General features: G+C 35.9%; 1 protein-coding gene across 6 annotated transcripts in view; it reads right to left on the reverse strand.

Annotated features, from left to right (window-relative positions):
- RAPGEF6 (Rap guanine nucleotide exchange factor 6) overlaps positions 1 to 25,515 on the reverse strand; it is a 215,647-nt gene that overhangs the window by 65,580 nt on the left and 124,552 nt on the right. For all 6 annotated transcript variants that reach the window (XM_078005143.1, XM_001101427.5, XM_002804506.4 and 3 more), the window contains 8 exons: positions 22,948 to 23,125; positions 20,698 to 20,834; positions 17,925 to 18,083; positions 17,186 to 17,338; positions 10,951 to 11,115; positions 6,833 to 6,940; positions 4,181 to 4,384; positions 1,145 to 1,253 (listed from right to left, as the gene is read on the reverse strand). In XM_078005143.1, coding sequence (XP_077861269.1) covers positions 1,145 to 1,253; positions 4,181 to 4,384; positions 6,833 to 6,940; positions 10,951 to 11,115; positions 17,186 to 17,338; positions 17,925 to 18,083; positions 20,698 to 20,834; positions 22,948 to 23,125 — 1,213 coding nt within the window. The remainder of the gene's footprint in view (positions 1 to 1,144; positions 1,254 to 4,180; positions 4,385 to 6,832; positions 6,941 to 10,950; positions 11,116 to 17,185; positions 17,339 to 17,924; positions 18,084 to 20,697; positions 20,835 to 22,947; positions 23,126 to 25,515) is intronic.

A 25,515-nucleotide genomic window follows, 5' to 3' on the forward strand; every position in this document is an offset into this window, starting at 1 on the left:
AAATAATTTGCTCAAAGAGAGCAAGTCCTGCTTTCATATTTTTCGAAACTGGAAATCTCTTTCGTTTAACCTAAAAGTTGGCATTTCTAGATACTAGTACAAACTCCAGGAAATCAAAAAATTCTGAGGGCTTACTTACTTATTCTATGCTAAAGTAACATAATACTAAATTGCCAATTGACAGTTATATACCAGATTTAACATGATGTAATTCAGTCAAAGGGACTCAAAAAGAGGAAAAAAACCCGTTTCATTTTTCATTATGATTAAGCACAATATAAAAAAGCCAAAGTGAAAAAAATAAAACTCACACTTTCTTTCCATAGGCATAGCTTTTAAAGCCAACTTTTACTTCTTGAATTGTAACCTAAACAACCTAGAGAGATTGTTTTCCTCCCTACTTCATAAGGACTCTTAAATTTTCTTTGATATTTCAATTGCTATATGATTTTACTGTTACTCTTTTCAGAATTTCTGCAAAAATCCTAAAGTGTCTAAGGCAATCAAATGACAGTATATCTTTCCTACACGTTTAAAAAAACAAACAGTAGATTTGGTTAAAAGTATGAGCTTAGTCACTGATTTAAATATAAACATGATAAAAACACAACAGAGGCACTGTAATCATTTTTCCACACAAAGGTAGAATATGCTTTTATTAGAAATCTGTAATTTACTGAGTACTCGAGTCAATGCTTTACTCAGTTTATTTCCATAAAACAGCTAATCTGGCATTCATATTACTTCAGAAAGCTAGCTTAAAGATTAGAAGTAGACTGATTTGCACACTAGCTGGGGGAAAACATGCCTGCTTATAACTCCTTAGTTTTATTCAGGTTATTCTACATTTCATTCAGTATCCCTCCAGCAGAGTATATAATATATGCTCAGTAGGAATTTCATAAATGACTAACTGTAGCTATACACCTATTTTAAAACTTACTTTTTATCAAAATAATTAAAAACATAATGAAAAATGAAAATTCTAGAATACACAACAGTTCAACACAAAAGATTCTGAAACTAGATTAAGAGCTTAGACAAAAACATGTATACATTTTACTATCTTTTTTTCCACTGCAATGACTTTTCTATTACCAAATTAAGAAGAAAGAATTCAGGCAATTTTTACAACAAAACTCACCAAAAATGTTGGTCTTCACAGTAAGTGCAAGATGAGTATTATTCCTCAAAATTTCAAGGGCTTTCATAAATGTAATATTCTCAAAGTTTTGTCCGTTTACTTCCATAATCTCAAGAGAAAAGTATTTAAAAAATACCAATTAGTACAGAACAGTATTAGTTACTCCTACAACCTTAAAAGTTTGTTAGTGAATAAATAAAATGAAACTTGAATAAAATGTACTCCTATGTGAACAACAGTTATCTCTGTGAGAATTTGGACTACTGTATTTCTTTTTCTCTACATTGTTGTATTTTCCAAATCCTTTACTATAAACATTTTTTAAAATTAATGCCCTCTGGGATCACACTGAGGAAATTTTAAAAATACCCACACCAGATGGTTTATGAAGGAAAAAAATTAATCATGGCAGATCAGCTCATAAAAATTATTGCCTGCAAATGTATATACAAATTTGTCAAATATTCTCAATGTAAATTTACTGCATTTCAAAGAGAGGTAATTCTTTTAAAAGGAGTACTCTAAATATATTTAATATGATTTTCTGCCACTGATTGAATCAGGCAGCCAAATAGCAAGAAGCACAACTGAAATGGGTTCTTCTTCCAGGTAAACACTGCTGACCCTTCACAACAGGGCTTCCCCAATTTGGCTGTACCTCAGAATCACAGAAGCAGTTTATTTTAAGAAGTACTGATTCTAAGGGAAAAGGATAAAAAAATTTAGCAAAAACTAGTCAAAAACTAGTCAGAACAGAGAGTGGATCTAGGGGATCAACATAAAAATTTCAAAAGAATAAGAAAAAGAGTGAAAAAAATATTAGGGAAAGGAAAAAAAAATTCCATAGAAGTAAAATTCCCAGAGTTGAAAAAAGACTTGCATCTATGCACTAAAATGTCTTATCTAGTACCATGTAAAAATAATAAAAAGACATGTTTTTAAAAACATATCCCAATGAAATTTCTGTGTTCCAAGGATAAAGAATAAAGTATCTATAAACATCATTGTGGGAAGATAACCCAAAGGTACCTACAAAAAACTCTTGCAAAGAGTTTGGACTTCTCTTGGGCAACGTTAAGTTGATGTGATAACCTTCTGTGACTTTAGTGTTCTGAGGGAAAAGTCACTGTTGGAAAAAGATGTTATACTCCATTGAACACAAGTATCTTCAGGAAGGCAAGAACATATAATACTATATCACCCATCTGTTCCTTAAAAAAGTACTAAAAGTACCACCAAAGATAACTGAAATGAATTGAAATAATGGAGATATACAGTGCAAATGAAATGGAAGTGATCAATGAAATCAGTTAAACAAGTGTAAATTTCTAAATGCTTGTTTAAAAGCTTATGAATCTTAATGCAAATGTCAAAAGCCTTCTTGAAACAGAAGATACATAATGTTAAAAAATAACAATAATAATGTAGATCTAAAATCTCAGATCATTTCAGCAGTAGTTGTGAAGATTGAAGGAAGAAGTAAAAGCATGATAAATTTCATTCTCAGGGATGATTTGTGTGTGTGTGTGTGTGAAGAATTAGATTATTAAATGTGTCTGTGATACAAATAACTGAACAACAAATATACTGACTCCAGGATCCTAGCTGTTAGACATTCCTAATGAGTAGTCTGGGGTAAGGCCCAGAAAACTCTACTGTGGAAGCTGTCCTGGGAATTGTATGCTGTTTAGCAGCATCCTCAGCCTCTGTCCACCAACATGCCAGTAGTAATCCCCAAGTCATAATAATAAAAAATATCTGCAGACATTGCCACTAGTTGAGAACCACTGTTCTAGAGTGTAGAACCTTTCATAATATGAATGAGCTCATAATTTAAAAAAAATTATAGCATGGCTCAGTTAAAATAAAGCCACATTCTAAAATGAAAGAACAAAATTTTAAATGGGGAAAAAGCAAGTTTCCTAAATGATTCTGATGATCAGGCAGATTTGGGAGACCACCCTTTGAAGTACATGAGAATCATCTAGAGCAGAGGTTCCCAACTGCCAGGACACAAACCCATGGCCTTTTAGGAACTGGGCCACACAGCAGGAGGTGAGCAGTGGGCCAGTGAGCATTACCACCTGAGCTCCGCCTCCTGTTAAATCAGCAGTGACATTAGATTCTCATAGGAGTGTGAACCCTGATGAGAACTGCAAATGCAAGGGATCTAGGGCACTCCTTATGAAAATTTAACGTCTGACTGCCTGATGACCTGAGGTGGATCAGTTTCATCCAAAAACCATCTCCATCCCCCCAGCTCCAACTCCCTGGTCCGTGGAAAAACTGTCTTCCACAAAACTGGTCCCTGGTGCCAAAAAGGTTGGGGACCACTGATCTAGAGAGTTTTGTTAAAAATATAGATGTTCAGACATCATTGCTTAAGAATGTGGTCAATATAATTAACAGGATTGAGAAAAGACTGGGAATTGCATTTTTTATGTAACAAAGTTGCCAGCAAGTCACATTTGGAATAGGCTGCTCTATACTTTCCTAATGCCTACACTAAAAAAAAAAAATCACCATCAAATTCCTAAGAGTGTCTTTTTTCCTAGTCCCCCATTTGGCTCACTTTGCTTATGGATATAGTTATGTTACCATATGAACATAATTTAATGATTACCATAACCTTCAGTAATCTGCAGCCACTTACATTTGAGAGTGCTATGAGGTAGAAGTCCTGTCTCCTTCAAAACTTGCAAGGGTGCTAATTCATATATTGATCGTTCTGGAGTATTCTCAAGTTGCCAGCTTATAATCCATGAAGGATAGGCAGGCCCATTCAAAGGAGGTCATGTTGATAGAGCTCAGTAGACCATGTTATTTCTGGTCACACTACACCAAATTTTCCATTAAAAGTAATAAATATATGACAAATACATTTTAAAAATAAACCATGTGCAGATACTACCTCTAAAAAAAGGCTCAGAAAAATATTTCCTTAAACTGATCATGTTTTCTGGAAGATGAGAACAAAAGCAGCAGGCACAATACTTTTAAGAAGGCTTGAATATAAGTGGTTGGTTATCTACTTACCTGATCACCACGTTTCAGTCCTGAATCAGCAGCTTTGCTACCAGGTTCTACTCCTTCAACAAAAATACCAAATCCCTTCTCACTTCCTCCATTAAGGCTGAATTGTAGAGGGGACTCGCGGGAAGCCTTCTGCAGCACAACCTGTCTCCACTTAGCCTTTGCAGCACAGGCAATATTCAATAACCGGAGATGACCATTCATCTTCTGTAAAGCAGAAAAGGGTAAATGTATATAAATGTATCTATTCCTACAGGTTTTTAAAAAGTCACCTAAAATTATTAGAATTAGAGTTATAAATATACATGTATAAGCTGAGGTAAACAAAACTGAAGAAGGGGGCACTCCCACTCCAAAGCACTCTCAATGAGATTTCTTAATATGATTATAAGACCTTTAAATTATCATAGGTTAAAAAAGATTTCCAAGCGATGTCTCAATTACAGAGAGATGACAAAAAATTACTTATAATTTCTTAAACCTTTCTTAATACACACTCTTCTCCCACCTTGCTTATCTCCTGGCTGTTATATAAAACCAGAATCTTTAAAACCTTTATTCAAAACCTTGAACGACTTGAACCACCTTTTCAAATACTGTCCAATGTTCAAAGAAACATTCAAGTTTTCACCTCGTCCAGAAAAGACTTCCTTCTTGTATTATTTTAGCTCTTCCTTAAACTCAGTAATAGTCTGACTTCCAGTTCTAATTCCAGTTTCAATTATCTCAAATAGTGTTAATATGTGCAAATCTCACGTCAATAACAAAAAGCTAAAGTTTTATTTTTTTAAAGCAGTCACCAAGTCTTAATATTGGTTCTGATCCTACATTAATGCCTTTGAGTATAAAGTAGAATGCAATGAATACCTGATGGCTAACTGACTAGTGGAAAAAAAATCCCATAACTTTTTTTTCCCACACTCTGATGTCCCTTGAATATTTACACAACCAACACAGGATGAGTCAAATGATAGTGGAGTGCCTCTATAACCCTTTAAACAAGTTCCCAGTGTTGTTCACTCTCCCCATTTTATATAGAGCACATGTGCTGCTGAGAAGTCAACAGGAATCACGGAGTAACGAAAGGGACCAGATTTGTCAATTTTTCCCACTTCATTCAACTCAATCCACTTATGCTCTGTAACTAATAATTACAGCTCTTAAGCATTTGCTATGTGACAGGTTTTGTGTACAGACTGTTATGCTTATCAGCTCATTATAATCCATACAACAATCTCAATGAACTAGGAACTACTATCTTTACAAATAACACAACTCAGGCATAAGATCAGGCAATCTGTCTGAGTTTACAACTCTAGCAAATGGTGGAGCTTGAACTGTACTCCTAAAACACTATGCTACATTACTACTTATTTCCTAAAATTTCAAGTTACTTGGAGCAGGTAACCAAGTCACAGCTCAAAGTTTTATATCTGACAGGGAGAATAAAATGAATTCATGAATAGCTACTGTGGACTTTGAGGGAATTATCTTAGGTGCTGTACATTTAGAAAAGGTGAATCCCATGTAGAAAAGAAACCTAGAAAGTCTTAATATAGATTTGATATTTAGGATATGCACCGGAAAATGAAACAGTTTCAATAGGCGAGGAAAAGAAAATTCTAGCATGGTCTGGATGCAGAACTGGAAAATAAAATAAAATAGTTTGATTTGGCTATAATCTAGGGTACACAGGAAAAAGGGCAAAAAGGTAGGCAAGGGACCTGAATATATGGGGGAGGAACTGCTTTGGTAGTAAGTATAGTTTACTGACAAAGAGAATAATAGTCATCACACTTGTGTTTTAAAAGCAATCTTTTGGCCACACAGAATGAACTAGAAGAGCAACTAGAACTAGGATCAGTTAGCAGGTTATTATAACAGATCAGATATAATGAAATAATTAAGCCCTAAACTAGGCAGTAAAAAAGAAATGGCTGAGAGAGATCATAAGAAAATATGTGAACATACAGGTATATGACTAAATCAGTGACCTAGGTGACTTTAGCAACTGACTGGAAATCCTGGCCAGGGAATTCAAGAGAGTGAGGGTACACATATAACACCAGGTTTATAAGCCTGAGTGACTAAGAGATAAGAATGTCATTAGTCTTAATACAGAAATGGAAGAGTAGGGCCAGGCACGGTGGCTCACGCCTGTAATCTCAGCACTCTGGAAGGCTGAGGCGGGCAGATCATGAGGTCAGGAGTTCAAGACCAGCCTGGGCAATATGGTGAAACCCTGTCTCTGCTAAAAATACAAAAACTAGCTGGGCGTGGCGGCACGCGCCTGAAGTCCCATCTACTCAGGAGGCTGAGGCAGGAGAATTGCTTGAACCCAGAAGGCGGATATTGCAGTGAGCCAAGACTGTGCCACTGCACTCCAGCCTGGGCAACAGAGCGAGACTCCGTCTCAAAAAAAAAAAAAAAAAAGAAAGAAAAAAAAGAAATGGAAGAGTCAGGAAGGAGTGTAAATGTTGTTTTAATTGGGGTGGCAAAGAATAAATGAACAAAAGTCTAAAATATAGATTTGGAAGTTCTAAGAATGGACATTTAAGACAAAGGAGATGAAAGCTACTGCTGTTCTGAGTTTGCTGGTGTTGGAGGTGGGGAAACCACGACACTCTGAAGAATATAAATTATTTTTAGCCTTACTGTATCTTCCAGATTTTTTTCAAATTCCTCTAGAAATTGAGTCATAGCAGGGTCACCTTCAAAATCATTAAAATGATTATTTACCCATAATAATACAATCCTTGTCACCTGTGGAAACATAAATAGGCAGCATACGGTTATAAGAGGCATTCCTTCTGCTAAAACAAAATTCTAAAAGCATGTCTAAAACTCATGAAGAACTGACAACCCTCTTGATTCCTCCCTTTGTAAAAAAGGCTCATTCTAATAGAAAGGCATGGCTTAGTTTGAGCTTTTGCTTCCCTGTGTACGGAAGTAACAGAGCCAGGATTCTGTCCACTCAGTGAGAAGACACAAGCCTGTTTGTTAAGATAAAAGAAGTACACAGAATATCTATTTCAGGTAGCACCTTAAAATGCAAACTTCATGTCATAAAGCAGGCAATCCTATCAATCAAAAATCCATATCAAAAGCGTTTCCATGGTCAAGAACATGTTTAACCAAAATTGTAACAAAAACAAATCTGAGTCTTGTGCGGTAGCTCACACCTGCAATCCCAGCAACTCAGGTGGCTGAAGCAAGGAGGATCCCTTGAGTCCAGGAGTTTGAGACCAGCCTGGGCATAGCAAAACCCTGTCTCTATAAAAATTAAAAAACAAAACAAAAACTCTTACAAATCTGAAACTTCTTTCATTATAAACACTGTAAATTTTCAAACTGCAGAATCATTTACTTTGCTCAAGAAAAGTTAAAAATTAAGCTGATTTGAATAATGTGCCTAACAATGTAAGGAATGAGCCATATTTTTTTAAACTGTGGTAGAATCCACATAAAATTCACTATTTTAATGATTTTAAAGTTCATAATCCAGTGGCATTTAGTACCTTAACAATATTGTGTAACCATCACCATTGTCTAGTTCTGAGTTCTGGAACATTTTCATCACTCCAAAAGCAAACCTCAAACTCATTAAGCATTCGCTTACCATTCTGCCCTCTCTCCAGCCCCTGGCAGCTACTAGTCTGCTTTTCTGTCTATTTGTCTGTCCTGGCTATTCCACATAAATAGAATCATACAATACCTAGTCTTTTGTGACTGGCTTCTTTTACTTAATGTTTTCAAGGTTCATCATGGTATAGTAAAGTATTAGTACTTCTTTTCTTCTTATGGCTGAATAATATTTTATTGTATGGCTATACCACATTTTGTTTATCCGCGATGGGCATTTGGGTCATTTGGCTATTGTCAATAGTGCTGCTACAAATATTTATGTGCAAGTTTTCATTTGCACACGTGTTTTTCATTCTTTGGGTATATACCTAGGATTAGAATTGCTGGGCTATATGGTAACTCTATGTTTAACTTTTTGAAGAACTGCTCAAACTGTTTTTCCACAGAGGTAATACCATTTTACATTCCTATCATCAATGTGTGTAGGGTGGGGGTGGGGAGGCGGGTTCAATGTCTCCATACCGTAGGCAACGTCTGTTACTTTTTCTTTCTTCCCCCTTTTTAAAAGCCATCCTAGTGGGTGTAAAGTGGTATCTCATTGAGGTTATGACTGCATTTCTCTATGATTAATGATGTTGAATCAAGATGGATTCAAGACTTAAATGTTAGACCTAAAACCATAAAAACCCTAGAAGAAAAACTAGGCAATACCATTCAGGACACAGGCATGGGCAAGGACTTCATGTCTAAAACACCAAAAGCAATGGCAACAAAAGTCAAAATTGACAAATGGGATCTAATTAAACTAAAGAGCTTCTGCATAGCAAAAGAAACTACCATCAGAGTGAACAGGCAACCTACAGAATGGGAGAAAATTTTTGCAATCTACTCATCTGACAAAGGGCTAATACCCAGATCCTACAAAGAACTCAAACAAATTTACAAGAAAAAAACAAACAACCCCATCAAAAAGTGGGCAAAGGATATGAACAGACATTTCTCAAAAGAAGACATTTATGCAGCCAACAGACACATGAAAAAATGTTCATCATCACTAGCCATAGAGAAATGCAAATCAAAACCACAATGAGATACCATCTCACACCAGTTAGAATGGCGATCATTAAAAAGTCAGGAAACAACAGCTGCCAGAGAGGATGTGGAGAAATAGGAACACTTTTACACTGTTGGTGGGACTGTAAACTAGTTCGACCATTGTGGAAGACAGTGTGGTGACTCCTCAAGGATCTAGAACTAGAAGTACCATTTGACCCAGCCATCCCATTACTGGGGATATATCCAAAGGATTATAAATCATGCTGCTATAAAGACACATACACACGTATATTTATTGCAGCATTATTCACAATAGCAAAGACTTGGAATCAACCCAAATGTCCATCAATGATAGACTGGATTAAGAAAATGTGGCACATATACACCATGGAATACTATGCAGCCATAAAAAAGGATGAGTTCATGTCCTTTGTAGGGACATGGATGCAGCTGGAAACCATCATTCTTAGCAAACTATCTCAAGAACAGAAAACCAAACGCCGCATGTTCTCACTCATTGGTGGGAACTGAACAATGAGAACACTTGGACACAGGAAGGGGAACATCACACACCGGGGCCTGTTTTGGGGTGGGAGGAGTGGGGAAGGATAGCATTAGGAGATATACCTAATGTAAATGACAAGTTAATGGGTGCAGCACACCAACATGGCACATGTATACATATGTAACAAACCTGCACGTTGTGTACATGTACCCTAGAACTTAATAGTATAATTAAAAAAAAAAAAAAAAAAAACAGAAGAAACCAAAAAGAACAAGACTAACAGATATGACTACATTAATATGTGAAAGTTGTTTCTGGTAAGTGATAACATAAACAAACAAACAAAAAAAAGATATTGAACATCTTTGTCATGTGCCTGTTGGCCATTTACATATCTTCTTTGGAGAAATGTCTATGCAAGTCCTTGGTCCATGTTTAAACTGTGCTGTCTTTTCGTTGTTGAGTTGTAAAATATCTTGGATATTAAACCTTTATCAGATATATAATTTTCTCTTATTCTGTGCAATGTCTTATCTTTCTTGACAGTGTCCTTTGATGCAAAAATAATTTTAATTTTGATGAGGTCCAATTATCTATTTTTTTCTTTTGTTGCTTGTGCTTGGGTGTCGTGTTTTCATATTTGAGAAACCATCGCCAAATCCAAGGCCATGATAATCTACCCGTATCTTCTCTTTTAAGGCATTATAGTTTTAGCTCTTCTGTCTCTGATCCACTTTGAGTACATTTTTGTTTAGAGTATAAGGTAACAATCCATTTTCATTCTTTTGCACATGGATAATTATTACTAAATCATATTTTTGTTCATTCCCAAAGCACACCTTTATTTTTTTTGGCAACTAAAGTAAATATATTTAATTCTAAGAAAAAATGTGAGAGGTGTGCAAGCCTGTAGTTTTAGATGTTAGTCTCCTACATAATTCTGTGGTCTACCTGCAACCAGTTGATTTCCTTTAAAATATAATTCGAAAAGACACACCAGGCAATTATGATCCTACTTTTATTTTCTTGAAACAACTTATTCCTTACCAATTTGTGGAGGTATCACTAGTCTTTTCATTAAATGTACAAACATCCCATGAAGATAATTTAAAATAATGAACAATAATACAAAAAAAATTCAAAAGGTAGATTTAAATAAGTCACAGGATATATTAAGGTTTGATAAATTGTTTTCAAATGATTATAAATTAACTCAAGAAAATAAATATATTCCAATTTTGAAACTTAAAAGCAATCTGCCCTCTTGAAAAATATATTTGATGAATATTCTTTTTAAAATATTAAATCCGTTTTAAAATGTTTTATTGATCTCCAGAAACAATCAAATATTTTGGTAAAATTCTAAAATACTCTCATGTAACTATTATGTTTCCCAAACTTATAGCTATACCAGAGCTTTATTTCACTTTTTGCCTTTTAAGGCTCTCATCCACTTTTAACATGCTATTCTGTCATAAAAGTAAGCAGAGAATGTCTTTCAGATTCACTAATTTTTTTAGGTGTGCTGAATCTTAATATCATAATAAACATGTAATCTATCAACTATAAAAATTTCATGAATAAAATTTCGGGTTAAAATCACTTTCATTCCCTTTATAAAACCAACCTTATCTCTTAAGCTGTCGATCTTAAACCATTCCAATAGTTTGATCCCAACATCCAAAGGACTTTCAAGAAATGTCCTATAAGTTAATAGAAAATCTTCTATATAAGTTGGATCCACGATAGAATGTTCTTCTATTAAATGCATTATGAGACGCTCAGGTGTTGCCTAAAAATCCAAGGATAGGAAGGATTAGAAAATAAATGACCCAACAACCAAAGAACTACTGTTGATTACTCCCCTTTGTAGCTACTTGATTAGACAAATCGTCAAAGTAGAGTTTCACCCTTAAATCCTTAGCGCTGGGAGAATTGGAATCCAAACTTAATTGTAATCCACCAGCATCCAGAGGCTGAGAGACAGAAAAGGCAGAGAAATAGATAGCCAACAGCACTCACTCAGCTGAAGCTGTTTTCACTGGCATTTCATCACAGCAGGACCTCTGAACTTCACTAACTTAGCTCTGGTGTGGGCTGTTATTGCCACTTCTCCTACAACCAGGGCATGCACTTACTGTCTCAAGGCAACAAAAGAGGTGAAAGTTAAACTAAAGAAAGAAAGAAAGAAGAAGGAATGAAAGGGAAGAAAGAAAGAAAAAAAGAAAAAAGAAAGCTTTTCTCCAAATTTAATCCACCTCAAAAATCTTTTCTGACCAGGCTGTAGGAAGAACACACCAGTTCAAGAGAGCCTGTATTATTATTATTGGTACTTCCCAGAATAAATGTTTCCTTTTCTACAGTTCCTCTCATACAGTTTCCTCTCCATGCTAGGTCACCATATTGAGAGGAACCAGAAGTTCTACTGACAGTTTTGAAATTAATTCAGAGTTTTAAATGCTTATTTCCAACCTTATAAAAGAATATAAACAGGTCAGGAGCAGTGTGGCTGATGCCTGTAATCCTAGCACTTTGGGAGGCAGAGGCAGGTGGATAACCTGAGATCCAGAGTTCAAGACCAGCCTGGCCAACCTGGTGAAATCCCGTCTCTACTAAAAATACAAAAATTGGCTGGGTGTGGTAGCAGGCACCTGTAATCCCAGCTACTCAGGAGGGTGAGGCAGGAGAATTGCTTGAACCTGGGAGGTGGAGGTTGCAGCGAGCTGAGATCATGCCATTGCACTCCAGCTTGGGCCACAAGAGCGAGACTTTGTCTCAAAAAGAAAGAATATAAACCAACATTTCCATACTGCTCTTCTTTGAGCTTCTGAACCAATGTTTACTACCCTTTGTAGTTTTTTCAAAGGTTGGCACAAGAACAAATACAGAAACAAGATGTTAAGCCTGATATAAAAACCATTACCCATAACACCCAACCTTCAATTTGTTGCACTCATCCATTAGAATAACTGTATGGTAAACATACATTAATACTAACAATGTTCTTTATGTAAGAATTTATTAAAAATAAAAAGGTACCTTATTTATTAAAGGTACTTTATTTATTAAAAGGTAGTTTATTTTTATTTATTTATTTTTGAGACATTGTCTGGCTCTGTTGCCCAGGCTGGAGTGCAGCTGCGTGATCTCAGCTCACTGCAACCTCCGCCTTCTGGGTTCAAGCAATTCTCCTGCCTCAGCCTCCCGAGTAGCTGTGATGACAGGCGTGTACCACCACGCCTGGCTACTTTTTGTATTTTTAGTAGAGACAGGGTTTCACCATGTTGGTCAGGCTGGTCTCGAACTCCTGACCTCGTGATCCACCCTCCATGGCCTCCCAAAGTGCTGGGATTACAGGCGTAAGCCACTGTGCCTGCCCCTATTTTATTTATTAAAAATAAGGTATGAAAATTGTTTCTCTAGAAGGAAGTCAGAAACAACCTCCTTAAGTGATAAGAAAATCATAGGTCATTCCTATTCTCCTATCCTCCAAAACATCCTAAGACTAAGAGTACCAAATTGTTTTATTATTCAGGCCAATCCTGGTTTAGGGTCACTTAATTCCATTTCCTAGAATACCTGAGTGAGAGATGGAAACTGATCAGCATGTTAGAGAGGCCATTATTCTGAAGGCAAAATCACAGAGGCAGGGTCCCTATAGAGACTAGGTCACACATTCTAAATTTTATTTAAAGATGAGCCCTTATCTCTTTAGACTAAAATCTATCTTACCTCAAAATGCCCTTGATCCCAGCCATACAAATTTCCTGCTTTTTCTTAAATATATTTTGCAGTTTTATATAGCACATGCATATTTCTCTGTCTGGGCCACCCTTCCACCCTATATCTGCTCCTTGCTATTTCTTCTAGCCTAATTTAGATCCCTCTTTTTATGTCTCTCTTGCTCTTCCATCTTGAGATTTATCAAGTTATGCTAAAACTATTGCCTGTCTTTCTCAAAAGACTGTGAGTTCACTGATGGCAGAATCTAACTATATATTAGTATCTCCCAGATCTCACACAGGGCCTGGCATAGAGTACCATAAAGTCGGTGTTGCTGAATAAATGAAGAAATGAACTGAATGAAGAAATGAATGAAATGAAAAGTAATAACTGCTTTCTGGGTGATTATGAGTAAACAGAAAGTCAAGGCCAAGTGCGATGGCTTACACCTGTAATGCCAGCACTTTGGGAGCCCACCTTGGCCTTCCAAAGTGCTGGGATTACATGTCTGAGGCACCATGCCTGGCCTTGACCTGAGGATCACTTGAGGTCAGGAGTTAGAGATCAGTCTGGCCAAAATGTCAAAACCCCACCTCTACTAAAAATACAAAAACAAACAAACAAACAAAAACAGCTGTGAGTGATGGCATGCGCCTGTGGTCACAGCTACCTGGGAGACTGAGGCACAAGAGTTGCCTGAACCTGAGAGGCAAAGGTTGCAGTGAGCCAAGATCGTGCCACTGCACTCCAGCCTGGGTGACAGAGCAAGACTTTGTCTCAAAAAACAACAACAACCAAAAAAAAACCAAAAAAAAAAAAACCCAAATGATCAATCCTTCTATGAGCAAAACATGGTTATGATTTGCAATTAAATCTGAATGTGAAGATTGTGGTACAGTAAAAATAATACATTTTCAATATTTCTGTCACAAAAGCAACCCATCATCATGCAATCAGAATCTGGAAACATTTATTTTAAGGTGTATATAAACTCATGGCAAATTTATGTTCAAGTATTTTCAATGTTCTGAACTTTCATTTAAAAAAATCAACACAGTGTTCAAAATCTATTGTAAAATATATTAGAAGGTAGGATGCTGGGAGACAGGGTGCACAGAGGTAGCAAGCAGAAGAGATGGCTGGTGTTGTTATACTGGCATGGTAGAAACTGCTTACAATGAGCAAATAATACACAGGGTATAACAAGAGGCACTGCTGGAGAAGGTATTTACAAATATAGAAGGGAAAAGACTAGGAAAAACTGTGGTGCTGGTACTGGAACTGGAATTACAGGTAGTAGTGGAATTGTAGCTCATGGTTGTTTAATATATATATAAAATTATAGATGTGTATGTGTTTATAACGAATACATACATATATTTCCTAGCTCTGATGAAAGACTCTAATAAAAGCAAGGACACTTCAGTAGCAATGAATACAGTGAATACCCAGATCTTGGTTTATAAATACTACATTTGATTAGAAAGATCCAGGGTCTTCTTGAGACATGGCTAATTACAGAGCTGGTACAGTTAAGTTCACGATGAGCCTTATTATTTGCCAGATTATACAGACGTGCTCAAATGACGGGGATACATCAAAAAATACAGGAGTCAGTTTAAGAGTCCCACTACCTAAAATCTGGGACAATTTGAGGATTAGAATAATAATGATGGTAACATAAGTTTATACCAATACAAATAAATTAATGAAGAATAAGACAGTTCATTCCTACAATAAAATGAGTTAATGCACAAGAAATTATTTTTAAAATCACCATTTCAGACAAGAATAGTAATGGAAGTAAAAAGTGGTGAACAGAAGTTTGTACTCAGTGCATACTATACATAAGCTAAAAGTCTGAGGATAGTATTTTGATTCTGTCAGAACATCTCTCCACCAAATATTTATCAGTTACAAAGGGTAAAATGATGACTTCACACTGAAGAAACTGGGCAGACAGACACCAACTTGATCAGGTAATCATGGCTAACTTCACCACTGGTAGGACAACAGGTTGACATTGTGTGCCCTCTGAGTTTTGTGAACTCCTGCCAGGAAAGCACGACTTGAATCTATCTGGTCACGAGGAAATACTGGAAAGATCCAGGTGGAGGGTAATACTACAGGATGTAAGATCTGTATTCTTTAAAACTGCCAAGGATATTAACAACAGTGAAGGACTGAGGAACTTGTATAGACTGAAGTGACATGACAACTAAATGCAACTGTGTTCTTGGACAACATTCTAGACCAGAAATAAGTTATTATTGGGATAGTTGGTGAAAATCTAAATAGGGTTTCTAGACTGAGTCCGGTTTTTGTTAGTTTGTTTGTTTGTTTTTGAGACACAGTCTCCCTCTGTCACCCAGGCTGGAGTACAATGGTGTGATCTCGGCTCACTCCAACCTCCGCCTCCTGGGTCCAAGCAATTCTCCTGCTTCAGCCTCCCAAGTAGCTGGGATTACAGGCAGCCACCACCACGCCTGGCTAATTTCTGTATTTTTAGTAGAAATGGGGTTTCACCATGTTGGCCAGGCTGGTCTTAAACTCCTGACCTCAAGTGATCCGTCTACCTTGGCCTCCCAAAGTGCTGGGATTACAGGCGTGAGCCACCATGCCCGGCCCTGAATGGTTTTATTTTAGCAATGTTTACTTCCTAACTTGAAGGATTCTATGGTGTTTATGTCAGAGAGTGTCCTTGTTTTTAGGAAATAAACAACAAGATATTTAGGAGTGATGAGCCATCACATTTGCAGACTGCTCTCAAATGGTTCAGAAAAAGACTGATAATGGAGCAAATGTGGTGAAAATATTAACAGTTGAGGAATCACTGACAGATCTCTCTACTGTTCTAGAAACTTTTCTGTAAGTTTGAAATTGTTTAGAAATAAATTACTAAAACACATGAGTCCTCACAAAAAGATAAAAATGAATTAAAATGAAAAAGTATATGTGTAAGCCTATGGCATTCCACCAATATGTTAATCATTTCTACATACAAAGCTTACACTCATCCGTTTAGGAAAAGAAAGATCTCTGCGGAATAGCCTGACTCTAAGGGAAGAAGAAGTATGACATCAGTTTTCAAATTATCTCTCTGACTTAACTCCCTCATATTACTAAGTAAACTGCTTCATCTGCAATTAATAGTGGCAGTAATTTTGCCAAGACTAGCTTGAAAAGAAAAAGTTATGTGTTTATTTCCCCTTCTTTCAACTATAATTGTTCAGTTTATATCCAAGTCTTTAAAGAGACAAGGAGGAGAGAAGGTAAACATTAGGAGAGGGCAGAACTTATAGAAGAGAAAACAGTATGGGGTTAATATTCAGACTCTACAATTGTGCTAAGGCTTTTGATTTACCTCATTTAGCCCTAATAAAGTCTTGAATTACTTCCATATTCAGATAAGAAAAGTGAGGTTCAGAGAAGTTAATGCATATTTCAGTGCCACAGAGATCCAGAAGCACTCTGCATCTTAACCTAGGATTACTTACACTTTTATGGCTGGTCCTTAAATTTTGTTTTGTTTCTAAATATTGTGGTCTTTGATGAAACTGACTCCCACTCGCAGTGGCATACAATATTAAGTTTGAAAAGGAAAACTCTGATCAGTATATTCTAAAATAATACCCTACCTACTCTGATATTAAATGGCAATAAGTCATCCTTCATCATTAAAATGTGTAAAAACCACCTTAGAGGTCGGGCATGGTGGCTCAAACCTGTGATCCCAGCACTTTGGGAGGCCGAGGTGGGAGGATCACAGGGTCAGGAGTTCAAGACCAGCCTGGCCAAGATGGTGAAACCCCATCTCTACTAAAAATACAAAAATTAGCCAGGCGTGGTGGTGCACGCCTGTAATCTCAGCTACTCAGGAGGCTGAGACAGAAGAATCGCTTGAACCTGGGAGGCGGAGGCTGTAGTGAGCTGAGATTGCGCTACTGCACTCCAGCCTGGGTGACAGAGCAAGACACCATCTCAAAAAAAAAAAAAAAAAATTTAGAAAAAAACAGAGTCAACATTTAAGTTAGATTCCAAAGTGTTAATGAATTATCTTGCACTACTTAAAAAATAGTTTAAAACAAGACGAAAGCTTTATTCTATCAGTGACTAGAATAATAAGTAAAAACACCCACCTTGATTACAATGTGTCCTTTCCTGGTTCCACTCCGGTCTAGTTCCCGATGCTCATGTACCATAACAATTTCTCCCTCTTCCTCAACTTTATGGGTATTTTTTTCCACATGGTTTAAAATTCTCCAATAATCTTGCTGGGCTATGCAGACAAACTGTCCAAGAACAACATGGGGACAATTAATGAACCTATAGTACATAAATATATCACTATGTACCAAAGCAGAGCACAAAGGTAAGAAATCTAGTGGCATTAGTTCTTTTTCACTTAATTCCTTTAATCTTTAACAAAAATCAAGGTGAAACAATTCACATAGGAAGAGACTAAAGAAGTCTAATCTGTTTGAATTTCGCTCTTTAAAAGGAGAAGTGAACTACTTCTCTCAAAACTGACACTATGTAAAGAAAACATGAAGCAGGAGTAAGTTAGAAACAAACAACTCAGAAGTTCCTATTTCTTTCCTCTATTTTTTTTTAAATAAAGGACTCTGAGCTGGCTAATATCAAACAGAAATGTAACAAACCAGCATTTATTTGGTGTATCTCTTTTGAAACTTTATAGTTTGTTAAATGCCACAAATATGTGAGGCAGATACAAAATCTAGTTTCCTTTATTAACTGTGAGCTATTGAAACTCCTAATTCTCAAATAAAGCTATTTTCTTTTGAGGAAGACAAAACAGGCTGAGCTACTTTAAATCAACAGACAAGCAAGAAGACTTGACCAAGGAGATAATCTTACCTGACAGTCATCTACTTTAGTCCTGACAATTCCATGCATGTACTGCTTATCCAGAGTGGGAGTAATTCCAAAACTATTTCCCATAAACAAATTTTCAACTTTTCCATCTGGATGACTGATTTCTACAGTGCCATTTAAAATAACATACCATGAGTCAAGCTATAGAGAAAAACAAAGGTTTTATGAATCTTTTTTAAAAAGGTAGTTATATATTAACTTTCAAAAAGAATCTAACAATATATATAACTTGAATAATTTAAAAAGGAAAAATGAGGATCTGGTTATATTACTAAATACTCTGTAACACCCTATGCTTTGAGTCTATGCAAACTACTAAAAGTTTATTTTTACTCTTTCTTCTTTTAGTCACCAAACAAGAACTGTCATAATTGACCAGATTCTCTGAGACAAAATAGCATAATGTTCAAGAGCACAAACTCGTGGGATATTAATCCATACCATGCCACTAACTAGCTGAATGACTTTGGGTAAATTATTTAACCTCTCTGGGCCTCAGTTTCTCTACTGCTACAATGGTCGTAAGGAAATTATCTATCACAGAATTATTACGTTAAGTGAGTTAATACATACACTGTGCTTAGAATAGTGCCTGGCAAAAAGCAAACATTTAAGAAAAAAAACAGACAGCTATTTTTTTAACTAGCTGAATTAAAAGCCTGAATTTTAAGGCATATCTAACAAAAGATTCAAAATTTCTGCTAATGTTAAGAAAATAATGCCTTCATTTATATGGAAATATTTAATGCTCTAAGAAGTTATTTATTTATTTATTTATTTTAGAGATGGGATCTTGCTCTGTTGTCCAGGCTGGAGTGCAGTGGTATGATTATAGCTCACTGTAGCTTGGACTCAAGTGATCCTCCTGCCTCAGCCTTCTGAATAGCTGGGACTACAGGTGTCCACCACCATGCTTGGTCAATTTATTTTTTAATAGAGACAGGATCTTGCTATGTTCCCCAGGCTGGTCTTGAATTCCTGGTTATCCTTCCACCTAGGCCTCTTGAGGTGCTGGGACTACAGGCATGAGCCACTGCACCTGGCCCAAAGAAGATGTATTTTAAAGGTCTACTATCTATCAGTGAAAGACCACTTATTCTCCTTTAATATCAAACCCTCTTATAAGCCTGAACCTTCAATCGTTTTAATGTGATTTAAGGGAAATCAAGATGGTTAGTTCTGAAGGGTAATCAATGGCAATAAGGTTTTTTTTTCAAAATTATACCTTTATTATTTTAAAAATAAGATATACTCACTACACAACTTGTGGATTAAGCTACTGGAGGACAGGGAGTGTATCTGGCTTTTTCACCACTATATTCCCATATCTAGAACAGTACCTGGCACAAAGTAGGCATATGACAAATTTTTGCTTATACAAGTGTGGAAAATTTAGAGAATGCAAAAACTTGTAGAAAATAAAAGTTACTTAAAATCCCACCATATACAGTTGTTTAAAGTTTATTTCTCTCTTACATATATATTTTATATTACTGAAATATTTACAATATTCTGCTTAAAAAATAAATACTATATTCATTTGTTCATTAAACTTTTCAGGGGAGTCCATCCTCTATAATTGACGTTTTCTAGGATATAGGGAGAAAATATGTAAACAGAGCCTAAAGACAGGGATCCTCAAAGATATTCTATCAAATAATTTTAAAAATAATTTGAATACCTATATATTATAACCTACAGCTATATAATAATTAATTTAACCATTGCTTATCACTGGATATTTTGGTTATGTCCAATTTTTACTTTTATATATATATATATAAAAAATACATGTAATATTATATATATATAAAATACATGTAATATTATATATAATATATAACACATGTAATATAAATATATATTATAGTATAAATATTCTGTAATTATATATAACTTACTTATAGACTATATAAGTATATAATTTATATTATAAATGTACTGCAATGAACACCTTTTGAAATAACTCTTTGAGTTCTACATATGTCCTCAGATTAGACACTCAGAAGTGGAATAACAGGTTAGCAGCTGTGAATACTTGGAGGATCATGCTAAGAATTTTAAAATAATTTTCTGGAAATGCTGTACCAATTTACATTCCCACTAGAAGACAATGTTCATTTACCCATATCTCAGCATTAATCAAATGAGTACATTTGATAAGAAAAATAATGAAGCACTTTCTGATGGTAATAGTACCTTCCAATTCCTTTGCATCCTTCCTTCACCCATTCACAAGCTGTCACCTGAGCATTTTTGAACGTAGAATTGTCACCTAAATGCTTCAACTGTCAGCAGTTCCCTAGGATGCATTGGTACCAACACACTTTCCTCATTCTTTTTCTTTTAAATGTGTAGTAGAGACAAGAAATAAGAAAAATTCTTGATACACATTTTAAACAATAATAATGATATAATTACACAAATATAAAAATATTTAAGAATATTTTAAATCTATTTAATCTATTTAAATTACAATGTATTTGAGAAGTAAAAACATCTGGTTCATTGAATATTATTTATGGAGCACTGACTTTGTGCAAAGTCTACTGTGAGTAAATTTAAAATTAGGGCAAAGCAAAAACAAAAACTTACCTCTTCGGAAATTATAACTACCTCAAACTTGGCATTCATTTAAAACATTTGTATAAATTTCAAAAATCAAGACTTAAAAATCAAGACAAGTTTATGGAAATTAAATTATTTTAAAAGTTAGTATCCATAATAAATGTATATAATTTATTTATTGACATACCTCTTGCCCATCTTCAAGAATAATAGCTCCAGCCTGCTCTACCACTTCAAAAATCATCACTGAACAGAGTTCTCTCCTTACAGACATGGTCATGTTTGCAAAAGCAGGGAGCTGGTGCATAAACTCCAGCAGTTGTTCTATAAGAAAATGGAAATTCTGGTATAAAGACCATCGAGGACTATACCTTAAAAATACAATGAAATCTAGAATTCAATTCCCAATTTCACAATCAACTTATAAATTTATGTTGCTAAAGTAGAGAAATTAAGGTACTATTTGACTGTTGATTTTTAAAATCAATTATTTGATTTATACATATATTCAGACTCATGTATAAACCTGGGCATATAGAAAGATAACAGAATTCACAACCTCCAGAGAGAACAAGGACTACACAGGTTCAGATGAAAGTGGAGAGTGTATCTAATATTCCTAGCCACTCCATGGGTTTAGTTATGGCCTTTGATCTAACAGGTTAGTGAAAAAGTCTTTTGTCTAGTTCTTGTTAAACAAAAGTATTTTAAAATGCCATTAACAAATACCAAAAAGTTATCAAAACAGGGATAATAAATGTGAATTCTAGCTCAAGATTTGTCTAACTAGGTAACTCTCTTTAACCAACAAATGTTTATGACTGCCTCAGGCCACTCCCTGGTATGGATATATGTGTAAGGAAGATATAAATATAAGGAAGAAACACATATAAGCAGACAGCAAAGAGATTAAGAATAACTATAAGGTGCTACATACCCATAGAAAACAGGAATTAACTACATTTTGATTTTTTAGAAGTTTTATCAAAATAGTATAGTACACAAATCTTTATCAGTAAAATTGCACTTTCAATTTCTGTCCAGATAATGTTCATAACATGAGACCACACTGCAGGTTATTTAACTGCATTAGATCTTTAGAATGGCAAGGAATGTTCAAATACATTGATCTTCACTCACATAAATGATTTTTAATAGTAGCAGCATCTTCTAATTGGAATGGTAGCTATTATAACAATGCAATCTAAGAAAAAAATCTTAATTAAATCCTAACAATATATATTTGACACTAAGTGATCTTTGCTTCTTAAAGATAACATTAATAATCTTTAGTTATTATTCAACTTCCCAACTAAAGTAGGGCAACTAGTTTTATAAAAAATTACATACAAAAATTTATAATGTTTTAACAGTACACATGGCCAGACACACTGGCTCACGCCTGTAATCCCAGCACTTTGGGAGACTGAGGCGGGCAGATCACAAGGTCAGGAGATCGAGACTATTCTGGCTAACACGGTGAAACCCCACTGCTACTAAAAATACAAAAAATTAGCCAGGTGTGGTGGTGGGCGCCTGTAGTCTCAGCTACTAGGGAGGCCGAGGCAGGAGAATGGCATGAACCTAGGAGACGGAGCTTGCAGTAAGCTGAGACTGCACCACTGCACCCCAGCCTGGGCAACAGAGTAAATACTCTGTCTCAAAAAAAAAAAAAAAGTACACACATAACATACAGATATTTAAGCTAGGGGAATAAAAATATAAATTTTAAAAAAATCTGCAAGTTTTTCAAAAAGCAAATTCACAGACAGCGAACACTGTACTATGCTTGTGCTTTAAATGTCTTATAGACATGAGGGGAAAAATCAGTTTAATGCAATCAAAGCTTTTATTTTATATTGTGGCAGCCAACCTCAAAGATGGCTCCCAGTGATCCCTGCCTCCTGATAGTCATGTCCTTGTACGGACCCATTCTATACTGTATCAGAGTTACCTGGTGTAACAAACAGAATTTAGCAGAAGTGATGATGCATTACTCTTGAATACAGATAATAAAAAACACTATGGCATTTGCCTTATTCTCCCACGGATTACTTACTTAGGGGGAAGCCTAAGTTCCCCCTAAGTATGTTGTAAGGACAATTAAGCAGCCTATGAGAGGCCCACATGAAGAGGAACTGAAGGTCATGCACCAAAGGCCATTTGAATAGCTATCTTGGACACAGATTCTACAGCTCAGACCAGGGAAGACCTGGATGGCTGCAGTCCTCTGTCAATTCTGACTACAACCTCATGAGAGATACCAAGCCAGAACCACCCAGGTAAGGTGCTCCTAAATTTCTGACTCACAAAAATTCTAAGATAATGGCTTAACACAACATACATTTATTAAGTTTTAGAATAATTTGTTATGCACCAATAGGTGACCATATAAATTAAGCTACAAATTCTTACTGTGAACACATGTATTTCTTACCAATGTCATCATCAGTTTTGTCTGCAGGCTCTTTTTCAAGACATTCTCGAACAAGATCTCGCCCCTGCAATGGATCTGTTCGATCAATCTCTTCATCTTCCTCTTCGTCATCCTCAGAATCAACAGGTCCTTCTGGAAGACGTGTCAAATCTACATCTCCTACCTCACTCTCCGTAGCCTATCAAAAGAAATGTTGATCACTTACCATTTCATGTTAAAAATACTGTAAGTCACAGTCTGAATTAATCAAAACTACCAATCCCTACAAAATATAAGATTTGGGCAACACTGTATGCTGCATCAAGGATACAATAAAATGATACTTATTTATAAAAGGTTTCTTTCTGCCCCAAATTTACAGGCTCATCTTTCCACAATGTGACAACTAGGTGATAAATCAACTCAGTAAATGTAAAATGGTCAGGAGACTCAAACATGACTAAATGTATTAATATCTGTTTTCCACCAAACACTTGCATTTCTTAAAAGTACAAAGTTTACTAAAACATGAAGTACAGGAAAGAAAAAGTTTACTAACAATCACCTTATGAGTACCTATTAGTCTATGCTGGGTGTTGTGAAGAAGATAATGTTCTTTCGTCACAGAGGCTTAGGCTTAGTGGGGTAGGTAATCAGATAAATTAGAACAGAAGTTTAAAGTAAGGTAAAGAATAGTACTAAAATGTACTAAAATAGACCCATCGTAAAAGACTGAACAAATACTTTTCATTTCCCAATACTTCACTGTTGGATCTAAAAGTGTGCAAAGAGCTGTGATTTTTGAATCACTCTATAAAATGACCTTATACTTACAACTACAATTTGGAAACATATTAGTCTCACATATTTTAAAGAAACTATAAAATGTTTAAGAACCATAAATTAAAAAGTCATAGAAAATAATGAAAATGTCTTTTAGAAGATAAAATGGTACTAAGTAGATTCTTAAAAAATATTTCTAAATATTATACTCACTTGATTCATCTTGTTAATGAAAAAGCATGGATATTAAAGGCATTATAGAAAAAGTAAGTGAACACACAAGAATTCCATAATAAGTAGAAAGCACTCAAATGAGTATTAGTGAAGACTACAGAATCTTAATTCATTAAGTATCTCCTGTTTTGAACATTTACCCTTTTCTCTGCCAAGAGATCTTTTTTTTTTTTTTCTGTTTTTTGAGACAGGTTCTCGCACTATCACCTGGACTGGAGTGTAGTGGTATGCACTGCAGATCTCGGCTCACTGCATCCTTGTCCTCCTGGACTCAAGAAATCCTCTCTCCTGAGCGCCCTGAATAGCTGGGAACACAGGTATGTGCCACCATAGCCAGCTAATTTTTGAAATTTTTGTAGAGACTTGGGGGGAGGTTGCCCTATGCTGCCCAGGCTGGTTTTGAACCTTGGGCTCATGTGATCCACCCACCTTGGCCTCTCAAAATGCTGGGATTACAGGGTGAGCCACCATGCCCAGCTGATCTTCCTTGTTTTGAGGACTACTTTTCCTCTGCATCTTAAACCCAGGGATTCCAGTGGGAAACAGTGCCCTGTTCCCTAGCTATGTAAACTAAGGTAGAAAGAGCTTTTCTCTAGATTTCTGTACACAATTAGATCTGGAAGCAGAGCATCCTTTCTTATCTGGTTGCTAAATTGGAAGAATCTGAAAGTAGGCAGCCTATAGCCACATAGAAATTCCTTTCTATGGCAGGAGAAAATGAAACCAATAGGCCGGGAAATGGGAAGGGGAATGGGGAGGAGGACACTGAACAAGAGAGTCAAACAAAGACTCGGAGCAACAAAGCAACAGAAACAGAGCATGCAGGACAGAGAAAGAAAGAGCACAGTATGTGTAGCAAAGAGCATTTGTGACAGAAAGTGTCACAAAGAAAGCAAGCAAGGAAAAATAAGCAAGCCATACAGAGCTAAAAGACCAGAAACAGGCAGATGGGGCAGACATACCTGCAAGCATGCAGGTACCCTGAGGCTAGAGTTGCCTCTGCTTTCTCTAGGGGGTCAATAAACTAACCTTTCGGCTTTACATTTTTTCTTTCTTTCTTTTTTTTTTTTTTTTAAAGACAGGGTTTCACTCTGACATCCAAGCTTGTGTAGTGGTATGATCACAGCTCACTGTAGCCTCAGCCTCCCTAGTAGCTAGGACCACAAGCACTGGCCTTTTGGCTTTTGTTAACTCAAGTTAAGGCTCTGATAACTACAATTGGAAGAGTCTGGATGTGTTTCCTAAAACCATGTCTTATACTTCCTTTGGATTTCTGCACAGCTTTAAGTAATAGTCATTTAACAATCCAGACTAAATACTCAAATTGTGATCTTTAGACAAGCTAGTTCTTAAGGGTCTGCGACTGTCTGAATGTTTGTATCTCCTCAAAATTCTTTTTTTTTTCTTATGTTGAAATCATAACCCCTAAAGTGATGGAATTATGAAGTGTAGCCTTTGGGAAGTGATTAGGTCATGAGAACACTCATGAATGGGATTAGCATAAAAGAAGCCTGAGGGAGCTCATTCTCCCCTTCTACCCTGTGAAGCTACGATTAGAAGGTACCTCTAACA

This window comes from Macaca mulatta, chromosome 6, assembly GCF_049350105.2.
Source record: "Macaca mulatta isolate MMU2019108-1 chromosome 6, T2T-MMU8v2.0, whole genome shotgun sequence".
Taxonomy (NCBI): domain Eukaryota; kingdom Metazoa; phylum Chordata; class Mammalia; order Primates; family Cercopithecidae; genus Macaca; species Macaca mulatta.